The sequence below is a fragment of the Coregonus clupeaformis genome, chromosome 25, assembly GCF_020615455.1.
Source record: "Coregonus clupeaformis isolate EN_2021a chromosome 25, ASM2061545v1, whole genome shotgun sequence".
Classification (NCBI taxonomy): Eukaryota; Metazoa; Chordata; class Actinopteri; order Salmoniformes; family Salmonidae; genus Coregonus; species Coregonus clupeaformis.
Window position 1 is genome coordinate 13,474,752 of NC_059216.1, and position 13,945 is coordinate 13,488,696.

General features: G+C 42.7%; 1 protein-coding gene across 1 annotated transcript in view; it reads left to right on the top strand.

Annotated features, from left to right (window-relative positions):
* The first annotated feature begins 13,230 nt into the window (after positions 1-13,230).
* Positions 13,231-13,945, top strand: part of LOC121539078 (calcineurin B homologous protein 1) — a 36,201-nt gene continuing 35,486 nt past the window's right edge. The window contains exon 1 of the mRNA XM_041847310.2: positions 13,231-13,600. Coding sequence (XP_041703244.1) covers positions 13,534-13,600 — 67 coding nt within the window. The 5' untranslated portion in view covers positions 13,231-13,533. The remainder of the gene's footprint in view (positions 13,601-13,945) is intronic.

Consider the following 13,945-nt stretch of genomic DNA (forward strand, 5'->3'; position numbering starts at 1 on the left):
ATGGACTCACTGTGTGTGCAATAATAGTGTTTAACATGATTTTTGAATGACTACCTCATCTCTGTACCCCACACATACAATTATCTGTAAGGTCCCTATGTCCAGCAGTGAATTTCAAACACAGATTCAACCACAAAGACCAGGGAGGTTTTCCAATGCCTCGCAAAGAAGGGCACCTATTGGTAAATGGGTAAAAAAAAAAGCAGACATTGAATATCCCTTTGAACATGGTGAAGTTATTAATTACACTTTGGATGGTGTATCAATACACCCAGTCACTACAAAGATACCAGCGTCCTTCCTAACTCAGTTGCCGGAGAAGAAGGAAACCGCTCAGGGATTTCACCATGAACTTAACTTAAAACAGTTACAGAGTTTAATGGCTGTGATAGGAGAAAACTGAAGATGGATCAACAACATTGTAGTTACTCCACAATACTAACCTAATTGACAGAGGGGAAAGAAGGAAGCCTGTACAGAATAAAATATTTCAAAACAAGCATCATGTTTGCAACAAAGCACTAAAGTAATACTGCACAAAATGTGGTAAAACTATTAACTTTTTGTCCTGAATACAAAGTGTTACGTTTGGGGCAAATCTAATACAACACATTACAGAGTACCACTCTCCATATTTTCCAGCATAGTGGTGGCTGCATCATGTTATGGGTGTGCTTGTAATCGTATAGGACTGGGGAGTTTTCAGGATAAAAAAAGAAACAGAATGGAGCTAAGCACAGGCAAAATCCTAGAGGAAAACCTGGTTCAGTCTGCTTTCCACAAGACACTGGGAAATGAATTAACCTCTATATCAGAAGGTGTGAAAAGATGGCCCAGAAAATCGTCAAAGACTCCAACCACCCAAGCTATAAGACTATTCTCTCTGCTGCCGCACGGCAAGAGATACCGGTGCGATACCTGAACATCTAATCAAATGGCTACCCGGACTATTTGCATTACCTCGACTAACCGGTGCCCCCGCACATTGACTTGGTACCGGTACTGGTACCCCCTGTATTAAGCCTCGCTATTGTTATTTTTACTGCTGCTCTTTAATTATTTGTTACATTTATTTCGTATCATTTTATATTGTATTTGTTTGTGTGATTTTTTTTGTATTCTTTCTTAAAACTGGATTGTTGTATTCGGCACATGTGACAAATAACATTTTATTTTATTTTATTTGAAATAGACTTTCAGCAGGCTATGGTGTGAAATAGGCTTTCAGCAGAATGTGGTGTGAAATAGGCTTTCAGCAGAATATGGTGTGAAATAGACTTTTAGAAATGTCGTCTTTATTTTATTACGTATCATTAATGCCGTCGTTGGTGTGGATCGTGGCTGGGTCCTGTCGATATTTTGTTGTTGTTGTTGTTGTAAATCTAGCTCTTTTAGCCCCTAGTGGTTCAACTCTACCATTGAAATCATGATGTCGAGGCACCTTGAGAAGGTTCCTCTACGTCATCTCAAGGGCGGGGTTCAGTATAAAATACACTCCCTTCTAGATGTGCTGGGTGTGATTACCTCAAGGATGATTATAAAAGCAGGTGACAGCCTGCCTTATTTGGGAATGGTATTGGTAAGTGGAGGGTGCCAATATATTTAACATGAGGCTTCCTTGACTAGATTAGGCCCACTCACGTTTTCACAAAATTCAAAAGGCAGTAACGCCTCGATCACACCGACGGCGTCATCGCGTTTTGGTACACCAGAAGTACATTCATTTCCAATAGAACGCTGCGTTTGCCTTGCAGCATTGCGTTGCAGAGGCAGCTGCAGTACGTTCTGTGTGGTGCATACGTTGGATTTATCGAACGTATGTGTTAAACTGTATGCGTAGACGGCTTGACAGAAATGGTAGCAGAAGGTGAATGTTGAAGGTGAATGTTGTTGCACACATACAGTGACTTTTTCCACATTTTGTTACATTACAGCCTTATTCTAAAATGGATTCAATAAATAACAATCCTCAGCAATCTACACACAATACCCCATAATAATGACAAAGCGAAAACAGGTTTTTAGAAATGTATTACAAATAAAAAACAGAAATACCTTATTTACATAAGTATTCAGACCATTTGCAATGAGACTCGAAATTGAGCTCAGGTGCATCCTGTTTCCATTGATCATCCTTGAGATGTTTCTACAACTTGATTGGAGTCCACCTGTGGTAAATTCAATTGATTGCACATGATTTGGAAAGGCACACACCTGTCTATATAAGGTCCCACAGTCGACAGTGCATGTCAGAGCAAAAACGAAGCCATGAGGTCAAAGGAATTGTCCGTACAGCTCAGAGACAGGATTGTGTCGAGGCACAGATCTGGGGAAGGATAGCAGAAAATGTCTGCAGCATTGAAGAACACCGTGGCCTCCATCATTCTTAAATTGAAGAAGTTTGGAACCACCAAGACTCTTCCTTGAGCTGGCAGCCCGACCAAACTGAGCAATCGGAGGAGAAGGGCCTTGGTCAGGAGTCTCTGAATGTCCTTGAGTGGCCCAGCCAGAGCACGGACTTGAACCCGATCGAACATCTCTGGAGAAACCTGAAAATAGCTGTGCAGCAACGCTCCCCATCCAACCTGACAGAGCTTGAGAGGATCTGCAGAGAAGAATGGAAGAAACTCCCCAAATACAGGTGTGCCAAGCTTGTAGTGTCATACCCAAGAAGACTCAAGGATGTAATCGCTGCCTAAGGTGCTTCTATAATGTACTGAGTAAAGTGTCTGAAATACTTATGTAAATCTGATATTTCCGTTTTTTATTTTTAATAAATTTGTGCAAATTTCAAAAAAACAGTTTTTGCTTTGTCATTATGGGGTATTGTGTGTAGATTGATGAAGGGGGAAAAAACTATTTAATCCATTTTAGAATAAGGCTGTAACTTAACAAAATGTGGAAAAAGTCAAGGGGTCTGAATACTCTCCGAAGGCACTGTATCTAGGTGATGCCGAGTACCATTTTGCGCAATGACGCTGTCGTCTGATCGAGGCGTAAGGCACATTTCTGCATATGATAAACTCTGAAGTCAGAGCTTTCAGAGTTCCCAGTTGTTTTGAAAGCGGCAATAGTTCAATGGTTGTGAGTTCTAACAGAGAGGAAGAGAGAGGCCCAATTCAGCGGAAAAGTTTTTCTATGGAGGTCAATGAGAGTGTGGAATTTGGTCAACAACAAAAAATGAATGGCTTATTTGCTACGTGAGGTTTATTTGATCTAATAGAAGTTTGGTAATGCTTAAGTTGTAATGAGTGTACTGATATACAGTGGCTTGCGAAGTATTCAACCCCCTTGGCATTTTTCCTATTTTGTTGCCTTACAAACTGGAATTAAAATGGATTTTTTGGGGGGTTTGTATCATTTGATTTACACAACATGCCTACCACTTTGAAGATGCAAAAATTGTTTGGATGTGAAACAAACAAGAAATAAGACAAAAAAACAGAAACTTGAGCGTGCATAACTATTCAACCCCTAAAAATCAATACTTTTTTAGAGCCACCTTTTGCATCAGTTACAGCTGCAAGTCTCTTGGGGTATGTCTCTATAAGCTTGGCACATCTAGCCACTGGGATTTTTGCCCATTCTTCAAGGCAAAACTGCTCCAGCTCCTTCAAGTTGGATGGGTTCCGCTGGTGTACAGCAATCTTTAAGTCATACCACAGATTCTCAATTGGATTGAGGTCTGGGCTTTGACTAGGCCATTCCAAGACATTTAAATATTTCCCCTTAAACCACTCAAGTGTTGCTTTAGCAGTATGCTTAGGGTCATTGTCCTGCTGGAAGGTGAACCTCCGTCCCAGTCTCAAATCTTTGGAAGACTGAAACAGGTTTCCTTCAAGAATTTCCCTGTATTTAGCGCCATCCATCATTCCTTCAATTCTGACAAGTTTCCCAGTCCCTGCCAATGAAAAACATCCCCACAGCATGATGCTGCCACCACCATGCTTCACAATTTTAGTCTCATCTGACCAGAGTACCTTCTTCCATATGTTTGGGGAGTCTCCCACATGCCTTTTGGCGAACACCAAATGTGTTTGCTTATTTTTTTCTTTAAGCAATGGCTTTTTTCTGGCCACTCTTCCGTAAAGCCCAGCTCTGTGGAGTGTACGGCTTAAAGTGGTCCTATGGACAGATACTCCAATCTCTGCTGTGGAGCTTTGCAGCTCCTTCAGGGTTATCTTTGGTCTCTTTGTTGCCTCTCTGATTAATGCCCTTCTTGCCTGGTCCGTGAGTTTTGGTGGGCGGCCCTCTCTTGGCAGGTTTGTTGTGGTGCCATATTCTTGCCATTTTTTAATAATGGATTTAAATGGTGCTCCGTGGGATGTTCAAAGTTTCTGATATTTTTTTATAACCCAACCCTGATCGGTACTTCTCCACAACTTTGTCCCTGACCTGTTTGGAGAGCTCCTTGGTCTTCATGGTGACACTTGCTTGGTGGTGCCCCTTGCTTAGCGGTGTTGCAGACTCTGGGGCTTTTCAGAACAGGTGTATATATACTGAGATCCTGTGATAGATCATGTGACACTTAGATTGCACACAGGTGGACTTTATTTAACTAATTATGTGACTTCTGGAGGTAATTGGTTGCACCAGATCTTATTTAGGGGCTTCATAGCAAAGGGGTGAATACATATGTAAACACAACTTTTCCGTTATTTATTTTTTGAAACAAGTTTTTTTTTTTTCATTTCACTTCACCAAATTGGACTATTTTGTGTATGTCCATTACATGAAATCCAAATAAAAATCCATTTAAATTACAGGTTGTAATGCAACAAAATAGGAATTAAAAGCCAAGGGGGATGAATACTTTTGCAAGGCACTGTAAATCTCTCTCGGACAAGGTGACTTTTATCAATATATTCGGCTCTATTTACTCTCAGATTCGAAAATGCTAATTAGCATCAAAGTAGACGTCATGCAAAACTACAAATCCCTGCAAGCTTCTGCACGTCAGAAGCTTGCAGAAGCAGGTAGCTTAGTGGTTAAGAGCGTTGTGCCAGGTCGCTGGTTCTAATCCCCGAGCCGACTAGGTGAAAAATCTGTCGATGTGCCCTTGAGCAAGGCACTTAACCCTAATTGCTCATGTAAGTCGCTCTGGATAAGAGCGTCTGCTAAAATGTCAAATGTAGCTGACACCTTTGCTAACAGGTATTGTGTCAATTTAAAACTTGCACAAGACAGTTCACAGAATTGTCAATTTAAAGAAATGTAGCCAATTTATTCAGTACTGAATTTAGATAACATTAGATAGTTAATCCAGAGATTCTTACATTTGCCTTGATTCGGCAGTCTCGTCCAGATCCTCATGGCATTTGTAGTTATTTATGATAGCCACATTAGCAGCTAATTAGCATTTTATATTTTTTTGGGGAGTAAATACAGGTGAATATATTGATGAATATATAAGTCCCCTGTAGCTCAGTTGGTAGAGCACGGCGTTTGCAACGCCAGGGTTGTGGGTTTGTTTCCCACGGGGGGCCAGTATGAAAATGTATGCACTCACTAACTGTAAGTCGCTCTGGATAAGAGCGTCTGCTAAATTACTAAAATGTAAATAAATGTCACCTTGTCCTAGAGAGATTTACACGGTTATCAAAACGTCACGCCAGGGTAAGCCTATGCAAAACACAGCCCTTATTTTAAATTAATGGTGTGAAAATGATTGGAACCATTTCCTTGTTTGACCGCTAGGTTTTATGGGTATGGTACTCTATTTAGCTTTGCATCATTATTTTCCCACCAAACAAATGATGACACTTCCTGAACATAATGTCATTGTGGGAAGGGCCTGTTTTCTTAAAGGAGAACTACTACAAACTATCAGGGTGGAAAGTGATAAAGGACACAGAACATTTTAAATACAATCATAATAAATACAATAATCATAAAAAAACGTTATTGATGAGAGAGATTGTAACTAGGACTATGAAATAATTAATAAAGATGTTAAATATTGTATTATTTTATGGCTTATATTTCTCTTAGAAGTTGATGAATAACACATGACAAAAACGCCTACTTCCACTGAAATTCATTTTTCAAAATGCGTTAAAAAAAACATTCAACATCCATATTTTTTATTTTTTTAAGGTAACCTAACCATACAGTGCGTTCGGAAAGTATTCAGACCCGTTGACTTTTTCCACATTTTGTTACGTTACATAATGACAAAGCAAAAACTGGTTTTTAGAAATGTTTGCAAATGTATAAAAACTGAAATATCACAAGAGGATCTTGAGAGGATCTGCAGAGAAGAATGGGAGAAACTCCCCAAAATCAGGTGTGCCAAGCTTGTAGCATCATACCCAAGAAGACTCGAGGCTGTATTCACACCCTTTACTCAGTACTTTGTTGAAGCACCTTTGGCAGCGATTACAGCCTTGAGTTTTCTTGGGTATGACGCTACAAGCTTGGCACACCTGATTTTGGGTAGTTTCTCCCATTCTTCTCTGCAGATCCTCTCAAGATCCTCTTCCATTTAAGAATGATGGAGGCCACTGTGTTCTTGCGGACCTTCAATGCTGTAGACATTTTTTGGTACCCTTCCCCAGATCTGTGCCTCGACACAATCCTGTCTCTGAGCTGTACAGACAATTCCTTCAACCTCATGGCTTGGTTTTTGCTCTGACATGCACTGTCAACTGTGGGACCTTATATAGACAGGTGTGTGCCTTCATGTCCAATCAATTTCATTTACCACAGGTGGACTCCAATCAAGTTATAGAAACATCTCAAGGATGATCAATGGAAACAGGATGCACCTGAGCTCAATTTCGAGTCTCATAGCAAAGGGTCTGAATACTTTTTAAAAAATTCTAAAAACCTGTTTTTGCTTTGTCATTATGATGCATTGTGTGTAGATTGAGGAAAAACATGAATCCATTTTAGAATAAGGCTGTAACGTAACAAAATGTGTGAAAAGGGAAGGGGTCTGAATAGAGTGGAGAGTGGAGACGAATGGATTCAGTTCAGTCAGTGGTCCTGATGGGCAATTTAGATGCGGATAGGTAAAATGGCAGAAGTGGATGCTGAGTTCGAATCAAGCAGCGTGTCGAGCAAAGTTGATGAAGATGAATGTCCTGAATGGAAAACATTAGAATTAAACATTAGTGTTGAGAGGAGGTTAATTATTTCAACATTAGTGTTTAAAAGTGGAACAAAAAGAAAACTGTTTCAAATTGGAGTGGAGGATACGTCTATGAATGATAATGAATCGCTTCTTATTGGGATGCATTTGTTGAGTAAGGATGCATATGTGGGAAACCTGTTTGAGTTGTTGAAAATTGTGATATGCACTGCGAAATGTCGAGTCTGTCAAAGTGACCAGGAGTGGTATTATTTTTTGATTCATTGTATTTCTGAAAAACAGATTGCAGTGGGCCTCAAAAGAATCCGGACAACAGACGTTTTGAGCTCGTCAAAGGAGTCATCTCAGGGGTGACGACGGATGTTCAGGTTGAATACCTGAAGAGAATTCCTGGTGTGGTCGGTGCCCGGCGTCTGACGCGCTGGGTGAATGGAGAAAAATATGAAAGTCTGTTGGTCCTGTTGTTTTTTGATAAAGAGCAAATACCTACGCATGTGAAGCTTGGTTATGTAAGATACGCTGTAAGAGTTTTCGTCCCCAAACCATTGCAGCGTAAGAACTGTAAAGGATTTGGCCATGTTTCAAGTGTGTGCAGACGGAAGGAGTATACTAAAGAACGTGTGTAGAAGGACAACGGTGTTGCAATTGTGGTGGGGGATCATGATCTGGAGTTCCTGGAGTGCCCTGCAAGGGTGAAGGAGATTGAGGTGGCAAATGTTAGAGCGGTCAATCGAATCTCATTTACATTTACATCATTTAGCAGACGCTCTTATCCAGAGTGGCTTACAAATTGGTGCATTCACCTTATAGCCAGTGGGATAACCACCTTTTTTATTTATTTTTTCTTTATTATGGGGGGGAGTAGAAGGATTACTTTATACTATTCCAGGTATTCCTTAAAGAGGTAGGGTTTCAAGTGTCTCCGGAAGGTGGTCAGTGACTCCGCTGTCCTGGCGTCGTGAGGGAGCTTGTTCCACCATTGGGGTGCCAGAGCAGCGAATAGCTTTGACTGGGCTGAGCGGGAACTGTGCTTCCGTAGAGGTAGGGGAGCCAGCAGGCCAGAGGTGGATGAACGCAATGCCCTCGTTTGGGTGTAGGGTCTGATCAGAGCCTGAAGGTAAGGAGGTGTCGTTCCCCTCACAGCTCCGTAGGCAAGCACCATGGTCTTGTAGTAGGCAAGCACCATGGTCACCTCTCCTGTGCAGAGGTGATAAAAATAATTGAGAAAACAAGTGATGCTAGTGAAGATATGGTAGTGGACGCACCACAGCCTGTAGTAAATGTTTGCTGCCAGACAAAATATACCCTGTGTGTTAAAAAGGTGGATTTTGTGGCGTTCATTGCCACAGTTAGTTATAAACTGTCTCAAAGAAGTCTAAGAAACTGGACATTATTGTGGCTGCGGCAGAAACGTTTTTGATTTTACATCTGAAGACTTGATTTTACATCTGAAGACTTGATTTTACGTCTGAAGACTTGATTTTACATCTGAAGACTTGATTTTACGTCTGAAGACTTGATTTTACATCTGAAGACTGGATTTTACATCTGAAGACTTGATTTTACGTCTGAAGACTTGATTTTACATCTGAAGACTTGATTTTACATCTGAAGACTTGATTTTACATCTGAAGACTTGATTTTACATCTGAAGACTTGATTTTACGTCTGAAGACTTGATTTTACATCTGAAGACTTGATTTTACGTCTGAAGACTTGATTTTACATCTGAAGACTTGATTTTACGTCTGAAGACTTGATTTTACATCTGAAGACTTGATTTTACATCTGAAGACTTGATTTTACATCTGAAGACTGGATTTTACATCTGAAGACTTGATTTTACATCTGAAGACTTGCAAGGGGTACTGGCGCCGGAAGACCCTTGAGCCTGTGTAGGGATCAGATCTGTCTATTTTTTTAACAGTAAAGTTGTTTAATGATTGAGTTTATTTTATTTTTGGTAGTTTGGTATATCTAGGGCCCGTGTAGCTCAGTTGGTAGAGCATGGCGTTTGCAACGCCAGGGTTGTGGGTTCGATTCCCACGGGGGGCCAGTATAAAAATAAATAAAAAATGTATGCACTCACTAACTGTAAGTCACTCTGGATAAAAGCTTCTGCTAAATGACCCTCAGCAGCCTCCACTGATATATGTAGTTTGTTCTGTTTTTTGGTGGAATCCTGTTTCCATCCCACCCAGTAGGTAGCGGGATGTACATGAAATTGTGCAATTCATCAATAAGGCCCAAGGACATGTGGTATATGGCCAATATACCATGTCTAAGGGCTGTTCTTACCCACGACGCAACGCAGAGTGCCTTGACACAGCCCTTAGCCGTGGAATATTGGCCATATACCACACCTCCTCGGGCCTTCTTGCTTAAATATGCCACAGCTGTCAGCCAATCAGCATTCAGGCCTCGAACCACCCAGTTCATTATCGCCAATATACCATAGAAGAAGAAGTGGTCCTGATGAGCCCTTCCTAGCAATCTAGCTTATACTGGCAACAACAGCAGCATGGCGCTAGTTAAAATTGTAAAATAAAGTTATGTTTATTTCGATGGGCAAGGGAGAAATTCCTTGTAATATTGGTCACCATCTGGATGTCAACGTGACATGCTAATTAGCTAACGTAACGGCAAACCGTTGCAAATGACCAGTGCAACGGTGTCGTATCGAGGTGCTTGCTCGTCTCTGTGAAGGGCTCTTCTTCTTTTATAATATTATGGCTGTCCGCAAACAAACATTAGAGGTGCATGCCACCACCTACTGTACTGGAATGTGTAGTCAATCACGGGTCGTCACTAGTTACCACAGCCACAAAGTCCTAATTATGGCTAAACCACGCCTATTCCGACAATTGATCTTCTTAAATTCTGATTTTAACCCTAACCACGACCTTAACCACGCTGCTAATCTTATGCCTACCTCTAACCTTAAATTAAGACCAAACCCAATCACAGCTTTGAAGTGCTCATCAGGACGACTGACTGAACCGACTGAACCGAATCCGTTCGTCTCCACTCGACTCGCGCTGCGAGACTTACGTCGTCAGTTTGGACAGCAGGCGTGACCCGGTCCCTGCTATTGGGAGGAGGAGGAGGAGGAGGAGGAAAGCAGTCCCATGGTGGACGGAGGAGTGTGGAGCGATGGTGAGGATTAGGAACAGGGCGTTTAGAGTACTGAAAAGGACGCATAACTTCCAACATCTGATTCAGTATAAGCAGGCCCAGGTCATGGTGAGGAGAACTATCCGTCAGGCAAAGCGGTCATGTTGGCATCGGTTCTGTGACACCATTGGAAGGGGCGACACCTGTGGGAGAAGTGTGGGGGATGATTAAGAGGATGAGTGGGGTCGGAAGAGAGTGGGATTATCCAGTGTTGACGAGTGGGGAGGATGCGGCAGTAACAGATGAGGAGAAGGCAGAGATGATGGCCAAAGCATTTGTCCAAGTGCATAGCTCTGCAAATCTGTCAGAGGATGGGCAGAGGGGGAGAGAGAACACGAGAGAGGAGCATCCTGGAGCGCTGGAGAGGAGGGAGGATGTAAATGATGCGTTGAATGCACCATTTACCAGGGCAGAGGTGAAAGGAGCAATATGTAATGCTGGGTTAACTTCACCTGGGAAGGATGAGGTGTGCTATGTTATGTTGGCCCATCTTAGTGATGAGGTACTGGATAAGGTATTGGTGTTGTACAACAGAGTGTGGGAGGAGGGGAAACTACCAGGCAGCTGGAAGGAGGCAGTAGTTGTGCCAATCCGGAAGCCAGAGAAGGATCCAACGAGGCCAACAAGCTATCAGCCAATAGCTTTAACATCACATGTATGTAAGATTATGGAACATATGATTACGGAGAGGCTAACTTACTTCCTGGAGAGCAGAGGGCTAGTATTGCCACATCAGAGTGGGTTCAGGAAGGGTAGGGGAACTATGGACCCAGTGCTCTTCTTAGAAGCAGAGGTCAGGAGAACTCAGGTGAACAAGGAGACTGTTGTAGCTGTCTTTTTTGATGTGGAGAAGGCGTATGATATGATGTGGAAGGAGGGGTTGTTAATCAAGCTTGATATTATGGGGGTAGGAGGAAGAACGTACAACTGGATAAAGGATTTCCTGTTTGGAAGGTCTATCCAGGTGAGGGTGGGGAAGTTTCTATCAGACATCTACCTGGTGGATAACGGTACACCACAGGGTAGCGTGATTAGTCCTCTGTTGTTCTCAATCATGATCAATGATGTACAGCCGGATATTGGGAGGTCGTTATTTGCAGATGATGGGGCCTTATGGAAGAGGGGAAGAAATATGCCATACATAGTCAGGAAGGTACAGGAAGCAATTGATGAGGTAGAGCGATGGGCATTAATGTGGGGATTCAGGTTCTCTGTAGAGATAACTCAAACAGTGTTCTTTACCAGGAGGAAAGTGGGAGATGAGGTATGCTTGAGGTTATATGGGAGAAACATGGAGAGGGTGGTGGCCTTCAGGTTCCTTGGGGTATACTTTGATACTAGACTGACCTGGGCAGAACACATTGACAGAGTGGTGGGAAAGTGTAAGAAGGTGCTAAATGTGATGCGCCGTCTGACGCGGAAGGAGTGGGGGGCTGGACGTTCCTCATTGAGGACCATGTATGTTGCATTGATCCGATCTGTAATAGACTATGGCAGTATAGCGTATGGTTCGGCAGCCCGGACCTCACTGGAAAGGCTAGATGTCATACAGGGGCAAGGACTCAGAATATGTAGTGGGGCGTTTCGGACGTCCCCAGTGGCTGCATTACAGGTGGAGATGGGGGATATGCCATTGCAGATTAGGAAACAGCAGCTGGCAATGAATTACTGGGTCAACCTACAAGGACATGGGGTGTCTCATCCTGCGAAAGGGATTTTACAGGCATGCTGGGAACATGAGCGAAGACAGAACACGAGCTTTGGGTGGGTGGGTAATACCCAGGCGAAGGAGATGGGACTGTATGGAAGGGAGTTTAGTCCAACGGTAGCTATTCCTGTAAATCCACCATGGCTACTCCGCCTCCAGTAGTTGATCTAGAAGTGTTGGAGAGACTACAGAAAGATAGGGAGGGTGTTGATCCATCTGATTTGTTTAAGAGACGTCTGGATACTGTGTATCAGGATTTTGTGGCCATTTACACAGATGGTTCAAAAGATCCAAGGACAGGACATACTGGGTCAGCATTTGTAGTGCAGGAATGTGGGGTGGAAGTCAGGAAACGTATTACAGATCATCTGGCTGTATATACGGCGGAGCTGATGGCCATACTGTTGGCCTTGCAGTGGGTGGAGGAAGTCAAACAAGACAGAGTAGTTATTTGCTCTGACTCATGTGCAGTGTTAATGAGTCTCCAGTCCTTTAGCTCACATAGCAGACAAGACCTGCTTTATGAGGTGCTACAAACCCATGGCAGGATTAAACAGATGGGTATACAGATAAGATTTACTTGGGTCCCAGCCCATGTGGGGGTGGAGGGGAACGAGGCAGTTGATGTACTGGCTAAACAAGCACTTAGTAGTGGGGACATTGATGTTGTAGTTTCAATGAGCAAGGCGTTGTAGTTTCAATGAGCAAGGCAGAGGCAAAAAGCCTGATATGGACAGTGATGGTGCAGAGATGGCAGGAGCAGTGGAATAGAGATAATAAGGGAAGGCATTTATTTCAAGTACAGAGGAAAGTCGGGGAGGGGAGGATGGCAGGAAGGGACAGAAGAGAGGAGGCTATTTTTACAAGATTAAGGGTGGGACACAGCCAGTTGAATAAGACATAAATGTGATAGGAAAGCATCCAACAGGAAAGTGTGACTATTGCCAGGAAACAGAGACCGTAGAGCATGTATTGCTACAATGTGGGCAGTATCAGAGGGAAAGAGAGAGGATGAGATCTAGTATGAGGGAGAAGGAGATACAGAAAATTAGTTTAAAGAGTAAATTGAGTAGAACGTCATTAGATATAGTCTCAAATATTATACTTTTTTTTTTAAAGCAACGGGGCTGGAAGGTAGGATTTAGTTTCTCCCTGTCTCTGGTCCAAACTCCAGTACGGTAGGTGGCGGTAATGCGCCATACCGTTGGATGCCAACCGCCGATAAACCCCACTGAAGAAGAAGAAGAAGAAAGAAGTGACCCGGTCCCTGTCCTCTCCCAGAACTCCATAGTGTTGGACAGAGCAAGCTGACAGCTATCCGAGCAGCTGTTTTAGAGGCTAACTCGGGATAATCAAAACCATTACAAGGAAATCATCAACAGTAGACAGTTGGATTCAAAGTAAACTTTCGCAACGTTACGAAATTGCTAGCTTGCTTCGTGTACCCAGCTTTTCGCTAGCTAGCGCGAATCAGCAAACACATCTCGTCGAAACCGTCAAATAACTTGTTAGCGTAGCTAGGCATTTTTAGCTTTTGTTGTAAAGGTGGGACTTTACAATGGGATCCAGAGCATCGACATTACTGAGAGAGGAGGAGATCGAAGAAATCAAAAAGGAGACCGGCTGTGAGTTGAGTTCTCCACTTTTACCAAAGCTGTTCGCTAGCTAGCCAACGTAGTGATTACTAAGTAGCTGTATTGGCTCAGTCAGTACTGTCTCTCTCTCTCTCACCATCTCTCTCTCTCTCTGTGTGTGTGTGTACATTGTAGTCAGTCTGTAGCCAACTAACAGTTAATGACAAACTCTCACTCTCCTGTAATATCAAAGCACTTTGTTATTTCACATAAGTAACTACACTCTATACACAGCCGTACATGGACACCTCTTCAAATTAGTGGATTCGGCTATTTCAGCCTCACCCGTTGCTGAAAGGTGTATAAAATCGAGCACACAGCCATGCGATCTCCATA